The following is a 21,976-nucleotide window of genomic DNA, read 5'->3' on the forward strand; positions in this document are numbered from 1 at the left end:
GGTCAGCCACAGCATAAAAAAAAAGGAACGAAATTCCTTGCAAGTGTGTAGCGGGTATTACGCTTCCCCGAAGAATGTTGAAGGACGGCATAATGAATGCCTGCACAAAAATTAGAAGGATTTATGGCGTAGTTGTTACCCTGTAAGTGTGCCTGTAGCAGTTTACTAAATAGTTTTTAAAGAGGCTCCGATGGGCCACTCATCCAGCTTTTGCTGTGACAATGCTGCGCGTTCCACGCAGGCCTGGCGGTGTTTTTTCACCCACGCCGACTTCGAGGTAGCGATAAATACAAGGCGCGCTGCCCACGTTATTGAAAACGTAATATCACTGTAGTTTCATAACAGGTCCTCGAATAAAAACGACATAACGTTAACTAACGTTCCAAGGCAGTTGTCAGAACGCAAACTCAAAAAGCCCCCACTGCAATCTCCGTGAGCTCAATTAGTTAATGTGGTCCTGGTTCTTCGCGTACGTGTGTACATATATACCCAAGCAAGACTACTATTACACAAGACCTAGCACGGCAAAACGCCATTAGCGACACTCGCGTCACACCTGATAGTTACAGTCGTCCGATCGTTTCTTACTCGTGGACGGATAAGAAATAACAAAAAAACACGAAGTTCGCGGTGCAGGGACCAGTAAGTAGACGGTCGTGTTTCCTGGAAGTATAGAAAGCCGTGCCTAACATCGTCAGCGTGACCTTCGCGGTGCGTCGAGGCGAATACCGCGTTTTCGGTATGACAGGACAAGAAGAACGACCAATAAACTTGGGACATCTTAACGCGCAGGCCTAGATGGGACCCCAGATTCCGGCGCGTATATATAGGCTGACACACGCACCAACAGAAAGCTCCCTACGTATATACCCATGTCTTTGCGTAGGCACCCGTAAGGACATGTATGGAGGAGGGGGGGATGCGAGAATGAGGAAGAATTGGCCGCGTATAGAGATTCGTTTGCTTAGAAAATTGGAACGGGGCCAGTATTTGCTAACTATACTACCGGTGTTCCAGGCTGTTTGCCTCTATTAAATCGTGATAGGCTAACCCGGCCGCGAACCATTTAGAAATAGATGTAGGGGGAGAAATACATGCAGGTTTTGTCGAACGTTATTAACCACAGCTTTTAAAGCTTCCGCTGTATTTAGAAATGGTATAACTGTCAGTTCAAGCGCACGAATAAACAGAAAGGAAGAGAGGACAAGCGCTTTCTCGCAACTAAACTGTTTATTCGTGCGCTTGAAGTGACAGTTATACCATGCATGTCCAACTAGCCCAACTTTCGATTCTGTTAGAAATGGTGTTGAGAGGGGCATCTAAATATGAAAACAACCTCCAAGTTACGCTTCTAGCGTGACGTGCTAAACAGCGGTATACTTTGATCAGTCTTTTCCTCGTTAATTTTTACTTATCTCCGAAAGTCTAGACGCATTGATTGATTGATTGATTTATTGATTGATTGATTGATTGATTGATTGATTGATTGATTGATTGATTGATTGATTGATTGATTGATTGATTGATTGATTGATTGATTGATTGATTAGCGGTGTCATTCGTTGAAAAGAAAGCCTTTCCCGAACCACAATACAGGTCATTTTTAAAGGGCAGTTAGCGTCACGGTTTCAGAAACATATCGGTATACTGACCTCCATGGACGCCGATTCTACAACATGCGAGTTTTTGTTCATGAAGACTGCATGGGGTCATTATGAACATGGGGTAATTATGAACATGGGGTTTCACAAAAGAAACACTAGAGACCAGTGATGTATGTGTAGTTCATAAAAAAAAGAAGAAGATATGGGACGAAGACTGTCATGTGCGCAGCGGGGTGCTAGCAAATTAAGGTACGAGGGGCATACGTGTTTGAGACCGCTGCTCTAGAATGACCACAATACGTCCGCAAAAAGAGAGAGAGAGAAAAAAAAAGAACGACCGGTTCAGTGCTGAACACGAAAATAAATAACAGTACTAACCGAGCACATGAAGACCGAGAAAGAAAACACCACTTCATACTATTCTATGTCGAAGGGCCGCAGAGGTGTGATCAGAGGCAGCGCGACGTCGTCCGCGAATAATAGGTGCGTCCGATTGGCATTTTCTTCTCTCTCTCTCTCCCTCTAAAGCAGCTTTTCAACATTTGCTGATGTGTTCTTGTCTCATATTCATTCTTTTTTTTCCCTCCGGGTCTGCGTATAGCCCACAGACTACTGCAACTTCGTCGTGGTACACGCAGCTGACATCCGATGATTGAAGGCAGCCTCTGACCGTTCGGTCATCATTTGAATTGCCGAGGCGGACGCGTTAGCCCACATTTGCTCGACAACGGGCACACGTATAGTGCGGCAACCGCTTCGGCTGCTTTACAGCGAAAATCGCCGCAATGCTTGCTCGGCTTCTTCCGTAACTACAGAAATGCAGAAGAATTATATTGTCGCCTGCAGTCACGCAGCTCTTTTTTTTAAGTGTGAATACACTTTATAAGCGACCCCAAACCATCCACCGCCGTCGGCGGCGTCCGCAGTTTTCTCTCTATCTTTAAAAGAAAGAGGACTTGGCGGGCCGCAGCGCGACGCTCTACCGAATAAGCCACGGACGCGACGCTGATATCGGTGTCAGTAATGCGCCTTATACCCCCTCCCCCTTCGCTCGCTCCTCCGCTCTCCTCGCTCGCTGCAGCTGCGCGCGCACCCCTCTCTCGCGCGCGCCCGCCTTCTCTCTCAGTCTCCCATCGAGAGCGGGTCGTGAGGGGGAGTAAAGTTAAAATCCGTTGGCATTCGCCAGTGAGTTAACGTAAACTCTCCCGTGTGATCAAATTGCGATTCCCAGGAACCATTACACCATAAAGGCACCATAGCGTGATTAATAAACATAATAGTGCGAATTAATAAATACCCCTCATAGCATCACCCCGTGCATTCGCACTTAACCATGTTCACCCTCGGGGAAATGCTTGAGAGTTTGTTTGTTTTTCACTTTGATTGCCTTGTCGTGACGGAGTAAACGGACCCATTTCTATACTGATGGCTTACAAAAGACTGGCAGCGTCATCCCATAAAGTTTAAGCCACGCCGTTCTCAGAGACACAATTACAGTAACGGCAAAAGAACGAAGTGACATACTTAAAGGCACACGTCAACGTCAAAATGTGTCTTTTTTTTTCTCTTCCAAATTCGTGGAGTCTTATTCGGTTTATGCTCGAAAAAGGAGGTCATACGGGTCGTCCAGAAACGTGCAACTGTTTTGTGAAATCGTGAACACTCGAAACGACGACGGCGTTATAGCACTGTATGATATAGGCAAGCCAGCAGAATCAAGGTTAGATCAAGGGCACCATATATAGGCTGGTTGGGAAGTAGCATATGCAGCGTTCTCTTTCAAAATTAATACGAGGCTACCACAATTCTTCACTTGGGCGTCTAGTAGCGGCACTCGCACGACCGACGACGTTTGAGTGCCTTAGTCTTAGGACGTGACCGCACGTATATTCGTTGCAGCGCGTGCCTTTTTGACGCGACACCACGCCCTTTCCCTACATAGAGAGAGGGCTTGTGGCTACGCGAAGCTGCGTGCCACTCTCTCCACAACGAAAGGGTGCGACGCCACGTCAAAAAGCTACACGCGCTGACCCGCTGCAACGGGTATACTGTGATCACGCCTTTCGGTCAACTTAGTGTTTAATCGCTCTGCCGAAGCCGACCTCACAGAGGCCACGCAGAAAGTAACGCGTGGTTTAGTTCTGCTCCGCTATGTGCCGCCACGGTTCCAGCTGCTCAAAAGAAAACAGTCTGCTCTTTAAATGAACTCGTTCAACTTATCTTAGGCAAGATTATGCTACAATATAGTATAAGCCTCCAATATAACTCTTAATTTAAAACCTAACCATCATATTCGTATAATTTTTTTAGACTTTTTCTAAATAGTCCCAATACCGAAAACAAGAGCTCAACCGGAAGTTATCGGAAGGGAAACAAAAGTTCCACTCGGCGCTTAATAATACAAATAGCGCTGAATTCGCGACTATGTCTCTCGTGCGTGCGTGCGTCTCAGTGGATATATATATATATATATATATATATATATATATATATATATATATATATATATATATATATATATATATATATATATATATATATATATTTGAAATGACAGTACAAGTGCTCTGCTAGACGCGCAGTGGAGCTCACTGTCAAGCACCAAGTTTATAAAGCAACCACGGAAGGCACCCGCGGTGAAATAAAACTGTCATAAGGGGCGCGACTAAGAAAATTAAATTTGAAGGGGGGGGGGGGGAGGTTTCGCGGCAGAACAAATTTCTTTTGACTAAAAGTTTTCACGGTTCAACACCTCTACACTGCACTGAAATCACCTTTACAGGCAGTACACTCGGACTATTATGTACCCATTCATTCCTTGCGAATACTTCGACAATTTCAATAATTTAAATTCGAATCAAAGCGAATTAAAATACTTTACTATTCGTTCGAATATCGCACGAGTATAATAAACAGCAAGAAACAAAGAACCCTGGCTTATATACAATTATCCTTAGCACAAGGCTCAACGAGCAAAGCGCGAACCAAAACGGGCATTTTTACGCCTCGCATTTCAAGGCGTCCTTTCTTGTCCATCGGTACCTCGTTCCGAATATGTGTGTACGCCCCCCCCCCCTCCAAAAAAAAAGAAACTGAAAAAAGCCAATCGAAAAAGAAACGCGCGGCGCGACAGCTCCCATCATGCATGCCAATTTCGCAAAAGCATTCGAGATGTTTTGCAGGCACCTGCCGATCGAAAAACATAAAAGGAGAGAGAAGCCGACAAACGCCCACCACGGCATTATACCTGTCACGGAGACTGTTCTTTTCTTTTTTGTTTTTATTTCCTTTGTCCAATCGCTGCCACCCTGACCGACATACGGCGAAGAAAACGGAAAGAAGGGCGTCCTCCTCATGGCTACGTTCCATCTCCCCCCACTGGCAGGCAGTAGACTTGAGCGTATGCTAATCGACGCTCGCCTCCCCCATCGACGTCGGTGGTCCCCGCATGCAGCTGCCGGGCTTTCTTACGTCGCCAGCGGCCGAAACGCACGCGCAGATGATTCTTTCTCGTCTTTTTTTATTTGCTGGTTCGTCTGACAAGCTGCTACCCGAAAGCACGCACTTGTGTTAGAGGGAAGAGACAATGATGCCAAAGAAACTATAGGAGATGTTATTAGAACTTGGAAGTAGCTCTAATGCAAACGTGAAAAAGAAAAGGTGGACGAAAAGACAATGGCCACTAGAGGAGACCGAACAAAGAAAACGACCTCTTAAATTTGCACTTCCTTCACCTCTTTAGAGCGGTATATTCACGTTTTCGGTCGGCTTTAACGTAGCAATGACAGCAGCACGTGTTGCTACCCAAGAAACTACCGGTCACTGCATTTATTACTCTCTAACGCCGAAGCGAAAACCTTGTGTTTTAAGTTGTGCCAGAGTAAGAAAAAACTCCTTTCCCGCTTTCGGATAAAAGGAAGGCGCTCAAAGTTAAAGACTAACTATTGTAATGTTGTATCTAGCTTAAACGAAAGTGTATTTGAAATATTTCACCAGACACAGGGAGAAAACTTTTGAAAGTGAACTGGCAACTCCTCAAGGCTTCCCTTCCTCACCAATACTGCTAAGCTACGCCGGTACACAAAACCGGTAGCCATCCAGCACCTCTGTTTATAAACAGCGATGGGGTCTATAATGTGTGTGTATTCAATGCGACCATTTTACGCGACGCGAGTTCCTTTTTCGAGCATAATATTGTATGGGAAGCACACTAATGAAGTTAAAAGCTGTTTTTCGACCAGTTTCATTGGTCAACAATAACAAAAAAAAAACCTGCCATAAAATTTGGCAGAAACAAAAAAATGCCTAGTGGTAAAAATTAGGAACGATCTCATCAGGCTTATACTAGAACTTTAAATAACATTTGAAAAGCACGTAAGTTGATTGTGTGAAGCCTAGAGATAATGGCATTATAGCTTTGCTTAAAATTTGTTGTATGTTTGCTCTGTTAACAGCGTAATAAAAAACAGTATTGCGAAAGTTTTGCAGAAAAAAATCAGCCACCATTTTATTGAGTAATTTCTATTATTATTATTATTATTATTATTATTATTATTATTATTTAACGAAGACATTTAGCAGATGGGAACTTTCGTAAGCGGCAAAAGAACTGATAAACTAATGACAAATTATGAGTGGGCGTAGATAAAATTAGTGTGGCTACTATTTCTCGTAATTCGTTGACTGCTTTGGACCAGGATACAGCTTCGAAACTTGATAATTTCCCTTTTCGTCTTATATCAAGAAGATATATGTTCGCTAACAGCTAATAAATGAACTAGCCTCGTGACGTCATAATGACGCCACGTCGGGCCAGTGAGGAAGTATTAAGGTAGCTTCGCCCCTTTAGTGTTGCTCTGTTTTACTTTTAGATGCGAAGCAGCTCTACGACTAGCCTCTGCAACGCTGTCCGTCCATGTTTCCGTGCCAACGCGCCGTACCACGCTCCCCTCGCCGCAGGTATTGAGGCGGTGCCATGTAGGTCACGCCTTCCCTCGCAGTGACGTCACTCCCTCGCCTGCCACGCGCTCACCGCACGTCACCTCTCTCTCTTTCACACTCTCCACCACTCGCAACGTCCGAGCGCACATCGAGTGAATAATCTTTCGGCTCGATTGTCAGCGATGGAGAGGACGGCGGAAAGCGAAGCTCCTCCACCCGCCGCAACGTGCGCCGAAGCGATTTGGCCTAACCCGGCCGGTCATCGCCGGCGTTGGCAGGGTTAGCAGAGCCGATCGCGTTCGCGAATCGTGACACTGCACCTGCAACACCAACGAGGAGCAAGCCTGGGAAGCCGAACGCAAGCGTTGGCAGCGAAAGACCAACGACACCGACGAGGCGCGAGTCAAAAACGCCGATCGCGTCTGTGCGCAACGCTGCTATTTCGCATCCCATCAGGGTTCCCTTTAGGAAGATGATGTTAATTTTTTTGTTTATTTTTATTATCGTAAGGTTTCGCTAATTTGGCACCAAAGCGTAGTATCTGCTATAACCATAACTTTCTTTAAGCGATCCTTCAGTGGCACATATAGTATGACTTCCCGGTAAAAACTGATCATAGCATTAAACTGTTTCGCGACGGATGCATCGTATTAAGGCAGCAGCGCAATAACAACAGAGCATACAAAGGTGAAAAAAAGCCGCGGGCTTGAGGCCAAACGTCTTCAGCACATTGAGCCCGCCAGACATTGAACTCACGTCGAGGAAAAGTAGGCTACAACTACAGCGAAGATGATTGAACAGCCATTTGTTACGCTTATTGAGAAAGATCACCGAGTAATAATAATAATAATTTCTGAATTTCTGGGGTTTTTATGCGCCAAAACCGCAATGTGGTTGTGAGGAACGCCGTCGTGGAAGGCTGTGGAAATTTTGATTATGTGGTGTTTTTTTAAACGCGCACTGACATCGTGCAGCACAGGAGGCCTCGAGAATTTTCGCCACCATCGAGAATGCGACGAGCGCGGCCGGCGGTGTAGCTGCATCTTTCGGGTCGACAGCCCAGAACCAATGTACACGACGGCGGCTGAAGAACACCGAGTAAACTTAGTACAATAAATAATTCTTCGGGCGTAGCCATTCCCCAAGACGAGCTTGGTTCGCTATTAGCTTTAGCGACTACTTAAACAATGACGTAGTAATAAAAACATGACAAACAAGCGTCACAAGTAAGATGAGCGAGTACGACACGGGCACATTCAATTTTAGGGCGGCACAGAAGACGGTCAATGACCGCGAGCCAGTCGAAAGCCTCGCTCTTTATCTGCGCGTTAAACAGGGCGTTAAAGAGGTCATCGACACCTCCTAGCTCTACGTAGAATTGTTCTTATTTGTTATTTTATTTTTCTTTCGATGAGAAAAGATGACCGGGGGAGGGGGTGGACATGCGCATGCTGTTCCGGGTGACGGGTACAATTAAAGTGCTTCAAGCTTTGAAGAACTCTGGTACATTTTGAAAATTTACAAGCTTAAACAGCGTGCACTAGATAAGCGGTACATGTCGTGGAGCATCTTGCGCAGACAGTCGCGACTCGGAAGCTTGACTCATCGTTTGCCCGGTTGTAAAGTTGAGTGACAGTTCCTTAACCTCGCATATGTTAATATGATAACTGGCACTTGCCTCGCGGTTCTCGAATAAAACAACCACGCAGCTTGATCTGCACAAGGCGGACCATCAACTAAGCGCTCCAAAAGCTGAACGCGCCTATGTTGACGCGGCGCGTGTAAAATTTAAAATTTGAGGCTGTATTTCATCAAGGTAAATTTCCGGGCACAAATAACGCGGCTTGAACCCGAATGTGAATAAACGTTTTCAGGGTGCGAAAAGGAAGGGCCGCAGGGAACGCAATGTCTATACGGAAGTCTGGAGCAATAAATTGTTGATGCACACTGCATGCTTTAATTCAAACAAGAGGCAGAACGCGCACTGATACGTTTTGTTTATGAATAACAAAGTAGGGAAGATAGCCTTACGGCAACCCCTAATAATACTACCTGAGGTTTCGCGTTCCAAAACCACGATATGACTACGAGAGACGCCGTCGAGGAGGGTTCCAGAAATTTTTGACCATCCGGTGTTTTTTAACGCGCACTGACATCGCATATAATATATAGGGGTCTCTCGTTTTTCGCTTCCATCGAAATTTCGCCGCGGTCTGGATTGCAATTTCGGCTCAGGAGCCGAGCGGCATAGCCACTGCTCCACCATGGCGGACTTGTTCAAGAAGAGAGTCTCTGAAAGATCCTCACACTTGAAGCTAACTAGAAAGAAAACTACGAAAAATCCCCACTTTAATGTCCATTACCGCTACTGATAGGATTATAAGTTTTTCCTCTTTTTTTTTTCTTGTAATCGTTGCCTCGAACTACGTTGAATATACGTCGAACTACGTTCCATCTCCGTATACATGGGTCGAATTATCGATCGCAAAAGGCATTCTTCGAAGAGTGCTTGCCAGCGCAAACGACAGGACAGGGGGGGGGGGGGGGGGGACAGGAGAAAAGACGAGACAGAGCGCTCGTCTCTTCTTCTGTTCCCTCCTGTCCTGTCGTTTGCGCTGGTAAGCACTCTTCATCGTGTTATACCAACACGCCCAATCCTATTGTCTCATTCTTCGAGTCCTCAAAACCTATTTCCAGTGGTTGTGCGCATGGTATAATAGTTACAGTCGTAACGCACACAAGTAAGAACAACTATACTGCACTTGGCATCGCGATAAAAGCAATATATCTTCTCCTCACCGGACTTATCGTTGAGGGCGGACATGGAAGAGGCCGCCGACAGCGGGGTCCTGGCGCCCGACCCACCGCTGCTCATAGGGGACGGACCCGTGGCATTCGTCGTCGTGGTCGCCGCCGTTGTCGCCGTGCTCGTCAGAGTGGTGGGACGTCGAAGCTTGCTCGGGGGTCGCAAGGAGCCGCCTCCAGCGTTGGAGCTGGTCGAGGACGTCATGGCGGCCGCCGGCAGTGATGGTGGGCCCCCGGCATTGCCGTTGGGGGCCGCGTCGCCACCACTGCCGCTCATGCTGCAGCAGGGCCCGACGACGTCGGAAGACGACGACTGCGCACGCAAAAAAAGGAAAGGGGGCTCGTTGAGATACGTTCTTAGCGCTTGGCTTTGTCAGCACTGTGCACTAATTAGATAGGGAAGTCACGTGAAACAGACAACTGGACGAGTTGGTAAAGATTTAAAACTTCTTCGATGTGGTACGCAATAATCAGCTAACGCACACAAGCATCGACAATAAGTTGGATTTTTTATTCACGCGAATACGACACCCACCTATATATATATATTCGACACTCGATAAAACACAGAGAGAGAGAGAGAATGAAATCGGTCATTCAAACATATACATGATCCACATTTTGGTATGAACACGACAGATAGTAGATTGATGGAACAACGGATGAAACAAACTTTATCGTGAGGTCCTGCGCGTTTGAGAAACCCAGGATCAGGTCTCACTCGATGAGACGTCAGAGATCTTGCCTTAATGCCTCCTTGCGGGCGCGTTAGGCGGCCCAGATTTGGTCGCCGGGCTGTGCAGCGCAGCGGTTACCCTCCACGAGAGGGCCCCATGAGTTGACTGGTTTCTGTAAATTGGGCTTGACGTTCATCTACAGCATATGTCGTGTAGCTGTTCCCCGTTTGCGTGGAGTATAGGTTTGCAGATCGGGGAATATCCGTTTGAGATGAAGCGGATTGGGCCAAGTTTTTGTTTGTAGTTGGCGTAGGGCCACTGCTTTGCGTCCTTTGAGGTCTTTGTGCGGAGTTGGGAAAATTCAACCAGCTCGGACTGAGTCTGTGAGATAATACATTTAAAGTATTATACATTTGCATAAATACATTTAAAGCTATTTAATATATTTAATGTATAAAGTCCTCGATCGTCCTCAGACATGAAAATTGCCTTCACTACAAAGAAAAAAACTCTTTTTACTAGCGTTTGACATCGAAATCGAAACCACTAAAGCGAGTTACCCGCCACGGTGGTCTATAGTGGAAGGCACTCGGCAGCTGTCCCGCAGGTTGCGGGATCAAATCCCGACCACGGCGGCCACATTTTCGATGGAGGTGAAAATGCTTGAAGGCTGTGTGCTTAGATTAAGATCCACGCTAAAGAACCCCAGGTGGCTGAAATTTCCGGAGCCCTCCACTACGACGTGTCTCATAATGATATGATGGTTTTGGGACGTTAAACCTTAACAACTATTATTATTGATAAAGCGAGCCAGAGCACTTGAAAACATCAACGATCAATCTTTCCCCTTTGCCAATACGTGCCGTGTTTCTTTTTATAGCCGTCATTATTATTATTATTATTATTATTATTATTATTATTATTATTATTATTATTATTATTATTATTATTATTATTATTATTATTATCATTATTATTATTATTAAGCGAGCTATGTGCGTGTTACCGTCACACCTGCGGTCACAGGTCGACGCAATAAAAAATTGAGGTAGGAAATGAATGGGGTCACGTAGCGGCAGCAGCGGTGCGCTCGTTACATTTACAGAGAGGAGAAAACAAAGGCGATCCCGGCCCGAAACGAGCGGGCCTAGCTAGCAAGAACGTCAGTGGCGGACAGCTACGCTGGGCAGTGGTCATCGCGTGCAAGCGCGCACGTATATATATGCATCATACGCGTAACAAGCCGTCCCGCGCGGACCGGAAACAAAGACCCGGAAGAGAGAAACGGACACTCCGCGCTGCGCCGACTTCCTTCCGTTCCCAGAAGTGCCGCCGCGACGAACAAATGAACACAAACCACAGTGCATGGCTCAAAGCGACGAGCGCCGTCTGCAGACCAACTTCAAATGCATTAACGTTTATAGTATATATATAGTCCTGCTCTAACAATCGTGGTCTACGACTTCCTTCCGTAGCGACTCCAGTAATATTGAGTTCGAATCATTTCAAGGGCCAGGGCAAGCAAGCAAGCGAGAAATTGAAAGAGAAAGCAATATATATATATATATATATATATATATATATATATATATATATATATATATATATATATATATATATATATATATATATCGCAAGAAAAATAACAGTAATCAGAAATAAACAAGAAAACAGGTAGAAAAAAAATCACATTTGAAAAGACAACAAAGAGAGGAGAGGAAAACGAGAGAAAAACCGAAGACATACAAAGAAGACCTGCTTCGCACTGCCATCAGGCTGGGCACCACTATAGTGCGAAGCTGCCTAAATGTTTAGGTGTACACAGAAGTCAACACACTCGCTTCCTCTATAAAATGCCGCTCTCCATGACTGTACTGACATTTGCCGATTACACCTTGTTTATAATATATATATAAAGTGGATGTAGGGAAGGCCGCTGTGGTAGCTCAGTGTTTAGAGCATCGAACGCGTTATTCGAAGGTCGTAGGTTCGATTCCTGCTCACGGCTGCTTACTTTTTCATCCACTTTTCTTTCTTCTTATTTACATTCCATTGGTTCTAATAACTTCCCCTGTACATTCCTTGGCATTACTGTCTGTTATATCTCATTCAATATTGTGTTAAAACACGGAAAAACGAGCCCTTAGGTATACACTTCTTTCCGTTATATATATATATATATATATATATATATATATATATATATATATATATATATATATATATATATATATATAGTTATATTCCTGCTTTCGGCAAGTTTTTTTTACCCACTTTTTTTTCTTATTTACTTTACACACACGTCCACTGCAGGACAAAGGTCTCCTATGTTCCACCAGTTATCCCGGTCCTGTGCTTGCTGCTGCCAATTTATACCCGCAAACTTCTTAATCTCATCTGCCCACCTAACCTTCTGTCTCCCCCTAACCCACTTGCTTTCTCTGGGAAACCAGTTAGTTACCCTTAATGAACAGCGGTTATCCTGTCTACGTGCTACATGTCCAGTCCATGTCCATTTCCTTTTCTTGATTTAAACTATGATATCCTAAACCCCCGCCGCCCCTAATCCACTCTGCTCTCTTCTTGTCTCTTAAGGTTACACTTACCATTTTTCTATCCATTGCTCGCTGCGTCGTCCTCAATTTAAGCTGAACCCTCTTTGTAAGTCTCCAGGTTTCTGCTCTATATAGCTATGTACCGGCAAGATACAGCTGTTATATAGCTTCCTCTTAAGGGATAGTGGCAATCTACCTGTCATAATATATATATATATATATATATATATATATATATATATATATATATATATATATATATATATATATATATATATATATATATATATACACATATATATTCATTCTCCGTCTAAATTTCATATCGCCATACACGGCGCCGGATCACGCTGCGAAGTGCCACAGAGTGCAGTTTCATCACCGTTCTAGACAAGTGTGCTCACCTCTGTACGAATCAAATGAAAAGCGAGAAGTGTCTATTTACCAGCAGGCGCCATCCAAGCAGTTTATTTCTGAAGCCGTATAAACAAACTATACATGACACGTTAAAGCACTACAGCTCCGAGTAACGGTGTTGTACCTGCAGGTAAACGAGAGCACCTACAGGCACGTTACAAGCGATGTACAGCCAATGTAACTTCAATCATATACAGCACTTCACCTATACGCACGGATAAACTCAGTTTAGTGACATCTATAGGACGTGCATGATCCAAAGGCTCATCGCGGCGCAATCGATGACCACGGTTACGCGCAACGCCGTGAGCATATGCCACCTGCAGACGGACACTTGTGCTCTTCGAATGGGCCCACCGAAGAGAAACAAGAGGGTTTTAGCGCGAGAGCCGCTATATAGGTGTCGCGCAAAGCAAGTCATTCTATAATGTTATTCCGCAGGAAGAAAATTTATAAGCCAGTGACGACAATAAGTGGCGCTGGCCACGTATATACTACGAAAAGTAAAAAAAAAAAACGACGGGATAGGAAAGTATACTATATTTACCCCATTACAGCGCAACCCCGTTTTGAACGCGCTTCTGATACACATGATCCCCCCCCCCTTGTATATATATATATATATATATATATATATATATATATATATATATATATATATAGTCACAGGTTCGGTTCCTGCCCACGGCAAGTTATCTTTTCACCCACTTTTCTATCTTCACATTTATAATAAAATTCGCTCGAATCAACCCCCTATACTTTCCTTGGCATTATTGTCTGTTATAGATCTTATTAATATTGTGTCAAAACACGGAAATAAGTATACACTTCTGCACCTATATATATATATATATATATATATATATATATATATATATATATATATACATATATATAGAGAGAGAGAGAGAGAGAGAGAGGGGGAGAGAGAGAGCAATAAGGCATTGAAACACCTGTACCCCAATCTAACGCGCAGGCGGTTTTAAGGTCTATCTTTCCCGTAAAAATGGGGCACGTTGGAAGTAGGTAAATACAGTATATTGGTGGTTAGCTGAAGGGCAACGCGCTAAATGCGGAAGCGTTGTGTTTTCCCGCAATTTCACATCCCCCCCCCCCCTCGCAATGTCTGTTTTTTTTTAATTCCGTTTAAAATAACGAATCATTTTCCCCGTACTTGTATATTGGCTTCATTGTCTGATGGCTTCAAGCGCTATGAGTTAACAAAAAGCTGAGCCCCAAGGTTCCGATTTTCCCTCAAGGGTGTACGTCCAGAGCACAACATACACGTCGTTTGCACCAAACGGAATGACTCAATATGAATCACAAAGCGCCAAAACAAAGTCATAATCGCAAGAAACGTCGTAGCGGTGGGCTCTGGAGTAAATATGGTCACCTGGTGTTACACATTATGCACCTAAATATATATATATATAACTTCAAGAGTGATTTTGTGTCACATCCTCTTCCTTTCTTATCCGCAAATAAAATGTGGCCACCGGAACCGGAAACGAAACACGCCACGCTGAGCTTAGCAGCCCCACGCCACAGCCTTGCACAAAGCATGCCGCGATGGACATCTCACTCATCAAGCCACACCTCATGGTATATATGTAGCTAATAATTAGTCATTTGTACCCATCATACGCATTATCCCAATAAACGCAACCTCTTGTTTTGATAGAGTTAATCTTTGGGCGAGTGTAGGTGGTCCATTATACCAGTGGTACTTGTACTCGTCTGCAGTGTGTTTCTTCGTATTCCTTGTTCCTTGTTGCGCTGTTGTCAGTATACTCCTGTTTTAAATGAAATTAGTTGGTAGACCACAGCAATTTCGTATGACTGCTCAGTGTGATGCTAGGCCTCAGTATTTTGAGATTCAAAATAAAAAAAGCAACATAAAACGAAATAAGAATGTGCTGCATTCCAACAACGCGCTTTTACCCTAATACACTCGTAGACATGGGCGTAAGCAGAAATTTTGTTCTGTTCTAGGGGGGGGGGGGGGGGGCACTTGTTTGATCTGGAGGGGGAGCAGGGCAGGGAAATGGTCATTTTGCGCTATACCGTGGCGAAAAAAGTTTACGAAGAGGAAAGTATGATGATGATGATATATGGTGTTCTTGGCGCAAGGGCCATTTGATGGCCAAAGAGCGCCAGTTCATGAGACAGGAATGTGGACAATGGTTGTGATTAGCGGCTGTATAAGGGCCATAAAATTCCTCGCAGTAAAGCGGGTTAAAACATACAAGTAATAAAATCATGACCATGCCGTGAAAGGTGTGTGTGGTGTGAATAGGTGACAAAAGTTGGTGATAATGAAAAACGATGGTGGACATGTATGGCATTAGCACAAGTACCTCACACGTTAGTACCCTTGCGTGCAAGGGCCGTGAGGCAAGTGCTTTCCTGTGTAGCCACCTCAGCAAAAACCTCTCTCGAGAGGTCGTGCTACGGTATGCCCGGGTATATGATATGAAAATTATGAATTTCCTTTAAAAACGCTAATAATGATTTGTGACTAAAAAGCGGTTCCCTACCGACGAACATTGCAGGGTGTAAAGGTATATGTTGTCGGTAGGATAGTGGGAAGTGTTGTCTTCTTAGAGTGTCTAAATGTTTACATTGAATTAAAACGTGAAGAACTGTTAATGCCTCACCACATTTATCACACAATGGTGGATCACCACCGGACAAAAGATGTGTGTGTGTCGTGTATATGTGTCCTATCCTGAGTCTTGTTAGTGTTACCTCTGTTAGACGTGATTTTGATACTGGTGGCCAATGGCCAAGGTGTGGCTTGATAACGTGTAGTTTGTTTTGTGTGTGTGTATCCCACTTGCTCTGCCAGTAGTCCCTGAGTTTTCGTTTGAGAGACGGCTTAAGATCAAGGGCCGGGATTGATGTCGGTGTAATGGCGGTGCTTTCGTGGGCGGATGCAGCAAGCTGATCCGCCATCACGTTGCCTTGAATCTCACGGTGCCCTGGCACCCAGCACACAACAACATGTCTGTTGAGTGTGTAGAGGGTGCATAAAATGAAGTAAAGTGAAACGAGGACAGGGTTTTTTTTTTGTTTTTTAAGACTGTGCAGAGCCGTTACCACACTGAGGGAGTCTGTATAAATTACTGCTTCTTGTATTTGTGATTGTTTGATGTGTTTAGCTGCCACAAGTATCGCGTAAGCTTCCGCTGTAAAGATACTTGTGCCTGGATGTAGAGGGCCAGCATCCGAAAAGGAAGGGCCAACAGCAGCGTAGGACACAGAGGAGTTAGACTTAGAGGCATCTGTAAAAAACTCAGGACGGGTGTATTTGTGTTGAAGTTCCAAGAAGTATGTTCGAATATGGGCAATAGGCACATGTTTAGTAACTTCTAGGAAAGACACATCGCAATCTATAGTCTGCCACTGCCACGGTGGCGGGTATGCTACAGGAGCCATTAAACTGTGTTCGAGTGACACTCCAGTGTCCTCAGCTAGACGCTTCAGGCGAACTGAGAAGGGCTGCCTCATTGAAGGCCTGTTTTAAAAAAGAATGGAGCTCGACAAGTCATTAATAGTAGAGTATGAGGGGTGCCTCTTGTCTGCTTTCAGCTTAAGGAGGTATACAAAGGACATGTAAGTTCTCTGCAGATGAAGCGACCACTCATTTGACTCAACATAAAGGCTTTCTACGGGGCTGGTGCGAAAAGCACCCGTAGAAAAGCGGATGCCCGAATGGTGCACGGGATCCAGCATCTTCAAAGCACTTTGAGTCGCAGACTGATAAACAATGGCCCCATAATCTAAGCGGGTGCGAATAAGGCTTCTATACAGGTTCATGAGGCATTTCCTGTCACTACCCCACGTAGTACGTGACAACACTTTTATAACATTCATGGCTTTTAAACATTTTGTTTTTAAATACTTTATGTGGGGTACGAAGGTCAACTTGTTGTCCAAGATTAAGCCTAAGAACTTATGCTCGGCTTTGACGGACAGACGTTGCCCGTTCAGTCGAATGTCGGGTTCCGAGTGCATGCCTCTCTTTCGAGAGAACAAGACACACGTGCTTTTTTGTGGGTTAAGTCGAAATCCGTTTTCATCTGCCCATTTGGAGACCTTATTTAAACCCAGCTGAACCTGCCGCTCACACATGGCCAAGTTGCATGACTTGAAGCCAAGCTGAACGTCGTCGACATATGTACAATAGAAATGTTGCGGGGAATGGACAAGTGCAAAGAATTCATTTTGATAATAAAAAGTGTGCAACTAAGCACGCCACCTTGTGGCACGCCTGTTTCCTCGACATATGTTTGGGAGAGCACACTGCCCAGACGGACACGGAATGTCCGGTTTGACAGGTAACTTTCGATTATATGAAACATTCTTCCGCGCACACCAAGGTGGGACAGGTCTCTTAGAATTCCGAAACGCCATGTTGTATCATACGCCTTTTCGATATCGAGGAACACAGAGAGAAAATATTGTTTATGGACGAAGGCGTCTCTGATCTGTGCCTCGATACGAACAAGGTGGTCTGTAGTGGATCTACTTTCTCGAAACCCGCACTGAAAGGGGTCGAGCAAATTGTTTGTTTCAAGGATATGTACAAGTCGGCAGTTTATCATTTTTTCGAATACTTTGCACAAGCAGCTTGTAAGTGCAATAGGCCTATAACTTGAAGCTAAAGAAGGGTCCTTGCCCTCTTTCAAAATGGGAATAATAATAGCCTCTTTCCAGGAGGTAGGGATAGTGCCGGAAAACCAGATAGCATTGTACAAACAAAGTAAGGTTTTTCGTGTTTCGATTGGTAGGTTTTTTAACATTTCATACACCACACGGTCAGAACCTGGGGCAGAAGTACTGCAGGAGTTTAGGGATGTTCGGAGCTCCGCTAGACTGAAAGCTTGGTTATATGCCTCGTATCTAGTGAATTTTTGTTCGAGTTTCTGCTTTTCTATTCTTGTTCTGTATTTTTGGAAAGTGTCAGTATAGTGGGACGAGCTGGATACCCGTTCAAAGTGTGCCCCGAGGAAGTTTGCCTGATCTTCCAAGGTATCACCTTGAGTGTTTACGAGTGGAAGTGTGTGTACTTGTTTCCCTGCTATCCTACCGACCATGTTCCAGACTTTTGCCTCCTGTGTGTATGAATTGATCCCTGACAAAAACTTCTGCCAGCTTTCTCTTTTGGCCTGCCGACGCGTTCTCCTTCCTTGAGACTTTATTTTCTTGAACGTGTCAAGATTTTCCGCTGTTGGCGAGTTGCGCAGCAATCTCCATGCCCTGTTCTGTTCCTTTCGCGCATTACGACACTCCGTGTTCCACCATGGGACGTGTCGTTTGCCGGGCATTCCAGATGTTTGCGGTATGCACCTGGCTGCTGCGTCAGTTAGAAAAGCTGTGAAGTACTTCACAGCTTCATTTATGTTTAACCTACATATGTCTGTCCAACTCAAACGTGTAGTGTTGTGGAACTGTTCCCAGTCTGCTTTGTTTATCAGCCATTTGGGAACATGTAGAGGACATTCATATGTTGTTTGTGAACTCAACACTACAGGAAAATGGTCACTTCCATATAGATTATTTACGATTTTCCATTTCAGTAGGGGTAGGAGTGAAGGTGATACGATGCTGAGGTCTATAGACGAGTAAGTTTTGTTGGCAACGTTATAGTATGTTGGCTCTTTCCTATTCAACAAACAGGCACCGGAAGAGAAGAGAAATTGTTCAATGAGACGACCTCGTGCATCACAGCGAGAATCGCCCCAGAGTCCACTATGTGCATTCAGGTCGCCAAGAAGCAAATAGGGTTCAGGCAGTTCGTCTATTAAAGACTGAAAATCACGTCTTTCAAGACGGTGGTGGGGAGGTACATACAAAGAGCAAATGGTGACGAGTTTGTTTAAAAGTACCGCTCGAACAGCCACTGCCTCAAGGGATGTCTGGAGTGGAAAATGTGTACACGCTACTCCTTGGTTAATAATAATGGCTACGCCACCGGATGACGCAACAGCATCATCTCGGTCCTTTCGGTATATGACGTAAGCACGTAAAAAATTTGTATTGGAGGATTTTAGGTGTGTTTCCTGTACACACAGCACTTGAGGTGAGTGTTTGTATAAAAGCTCTTGGACGTCGTCGAGGTTCCTAAGCAGTCCTCTGACGTTCCACTGTACAATTTGTGTTTCCATATTGGAAGTAAAGTAGTGCTGTGTGTACGTTAAGGGAGTGACTTGTTTAAGCTGAAAGGTCGAGCTCAAGTAACAGGGCTATTATCAGGCCCTGTTATGAGCTTTTTAGTTCTCTTGGCGCGCTCCAAAAAGCCGCGCCGTTCTTTTGGCACAAGGGGTGCCGCCGTATCCATTGCCTCCTCGGAGGCACTGGATGCCCGCTCATGCGAGCTGGTTTTTCGAAGCTTGGGCCTCGCCTGGCGAGGTGAGGCCTTGAGACCCGAGGACCCTGGAGTCTCTGGTCTCTGTTCAATAGTAGGCGGAGTAGACTCAACTACTGCCGCCTTGGGGGCAGGCGCCACAGCCAATGGCTCGCTCTGCGCAGGCCGAAGGAGTGGCGAGGGCTGGTGCGACACTGCCCCCTGGCGCACCGCATCAGCATATGTGGGGCCATAAAATGGCGAGACTCTTTTTCTTGCTTCTTTAAATGTAATGTTTTCTTTTATCTTTAAAGTGATGATCTCTTTTTCTTTTTTCCAGAAAGAACAGGAACGTGAGTACGCAGAGTGATTACCGCCACAGTTCACACAGTGTGCAGGTGCTTCGCAGTTGTCGGACGCATGGCCCACGACTCCACACAGAGCACAAGCTTTCCGGCCACGACAGCTTTGCGAGCCATGGCCATATCACTGACATTGGAAGCAACGGCGGGGTTTGGGAATATATGGCCTCACGGATGTCTTTGTGTACCCAGTCTGAATAGTTTCCGGCAAATCGCTCGAAGCAAAGGTCAGTACTAAGTGTTTGGTTGGGATTTCCTTTTGATCTCTTCTGATCTTAATACGCTGTACATTTGTCACGTTCTGGCTCTTCCATCCTTCCAGAAGTTCAGCTTCGGTCAGGTCAAGCAAATCTACGTCCGATACGACCCCGCGAGATGAGTTCATGGACCTGTGTGGCGTAATACTGATGGGTGTGTCTCCAAACGTTGTGAGGGTGTTCAGCTTATCGAATTGGTCTTTGTCACGTATCTCAAGAAGTAGATCTCCGCTGGCCATTTTGGTAACCTTGTACCCAGCACCGAGAGTTTCGGTTAAGCATCTAGCCACTATGAAGGGGGATACAGTTCTGGCTTGCTTGTTAGTTTTTTCACAGTGTATAACGTGGAAACGAGGAAACATTTGTCTTTGCCGGATGAAAAAATTGATGTCTTCGGTGCGTACCCGCTTTGAGGAGGCACGATCACTAAGTAAAGGAAATGCTTTCTGCATGCTAATTGTATGTTGTTCAGCAGCGTTGGCGGCCACCCACCACGGAGCCCAACGAGGGGACGCTGCAAGTTTGCGGATGCTAAAAGCTTGCAGACGTCAGCCGTACAACCCTGCTATAACCCAATGCGCATAGGCCAAGGTAGGCTATTTGCACAGGGTTAACCCTTGCCGCCGAGAAAATTGGAAGTAAGCAGAAGAGAGAAGTAGACAGGAAAGCTAAAAAAGTAAGAAAGACGAAGATGTAGGGAGAGAGAGATAGGAAAAGGCGACTGCCGATTTCCCCTGGGTGGGTCAGCCCAGGGGTGCCGTCTACGTGAAGCCGGGGCCAAAGGGGTGTGTTGCCTCTGCCGGGGGGCCTTCAAGGTCCAATCACCCAGCGTCGGCTCAACCCCCAGAATTCCCTTTTCCCCGGACACGGCAAAGCCACGCACGGCTAGGCGTGGGAGGGAGTAGAAACTCCCCCGTTAGCTCGGGTCCGTGGTGTCGCTACACACCAAACGCCTACTTGCGCAGGCGCCCCTGCGGGCAGAAGAGGGGAGTAGGTCACGGGTCCGGTGTGCCACCCTTTCCATATATACGCCATTGCTTGTATAAGAATACCGTTAAGGTTGAATAAACGCTCCTCCGCCTTTATTCGGTCGTGAAGCTAAGCTCAGGCGCTGCCGGCTAGTTTGAGATTTGCACTTCACCATCTCCCGTCTTTCCACCTCGGGACGGCAATCACGTTCACCTCTCTTCGTTTTTCTAGTCCATATATGCGTGACATTGTGGTCGCGCATGCGCACTCATCAGCCAGTTCCGTGTTGCCGCTTTTCCGTAACATGTTTCCGTTGCTTGCTAAAAACCTCTAATATATGTTCCTTTCAATAGGCGTAGCCACCTTCGAGTGGCCATATGAACGAGCATTAATTATAAAATCATCCCGCACAATTAAAAAAGTACGCGGGCCCGAGCAAAGCACACAAGTGTACGCCAGTGGGGTCTCAGTGTAAGTGTACGCCAGTGGGGTTCTCCGCGAGACGCACCGAGCGACGCTGCGTTGCGTGCGGGTGACTCACCGGCACTGCTCGGAGTGCCTACGCTAAACGGTGTGTCCCGGCCAAACATGGCTCTTGGCTCGCGAGCGGCACGCTGCGAAAAAAATGTCCCCACCGAGCAGCCGACCACGGCGCAGAATAGGAATGCGGTGCGCAAACTTGCTTTCGCGCGCCCTTCTCGTATAAATCGCGCATTGTGAAACGAGCCGTCTCGCGCTGCCGCTTTCGAGACAAAAGGCCCGTATTTCTGCCAGCACATGCAAGGAGACTCGCGGCTGAAACAAGCGCACGATACGCTCTCAGGCTTGTACATCGCGGAGCCGGAAAACGGCAGACGACGCAATCACTCAGCAACGACATGTCAAGCGCCGCCTACGAAGAAAGTTTCCGAAGGGACACGTACCGTAAGCAAAAAAAAACGCCGGGCCTGCATGCGCGGAAGGCGCAGCACAGTCAAAGCGAAAGATAGAAGAGCGGCCTTTCAGAGCCTTTTCAAAACACTCAATGGGTAACGTACTGC

The 21,976-nt window shown here is 45.7% G+C and overlaps 1 protein-coding gene across 4 annotated transcripts in view; it reads right to left on the reverse strand.

Moving 5' to 3' along the window:
* LOC119173364 (uncharacterized) overlaps positions 1–21,976 on the reverse strand; it is a 138,368-nt gene that overhangs the window by 48,631 nt on the left and 67,761 nt on the right. For all 4 annotated transcript variants that reach the window (XM_037424213.2, XM_075889851.1, XM_075889850.1 and 1 more), the window contains exon 2: positions 9,345–9,663. In XM_037424213.2, the coding sequence (XP_037280110.2) occupies positions 9,345–9,627 (283 nt within the window). In that variant the 5' untranslated portion in view covers positions 9,628–9,663. The remainder of the gene's footprint in view (positions 1–9,344; positions 9,664–21,976) is intronic.

This window comes from Rhipicephalus microplus, chromosome 3 (assembly GCF_043290135.1).
Source record: "Rhipicephalus microplus isolate Deutch F79 chromosome 3, USDA_Rmic, whole genome shotgun sequence".
NCBI classification, from domain to species: Eukaryota; Metazoa; Arthropoda; class Arachnida; order Ixodida; family Ixodidae; genus Rhipicephalus; species Rhipicephalus microplus.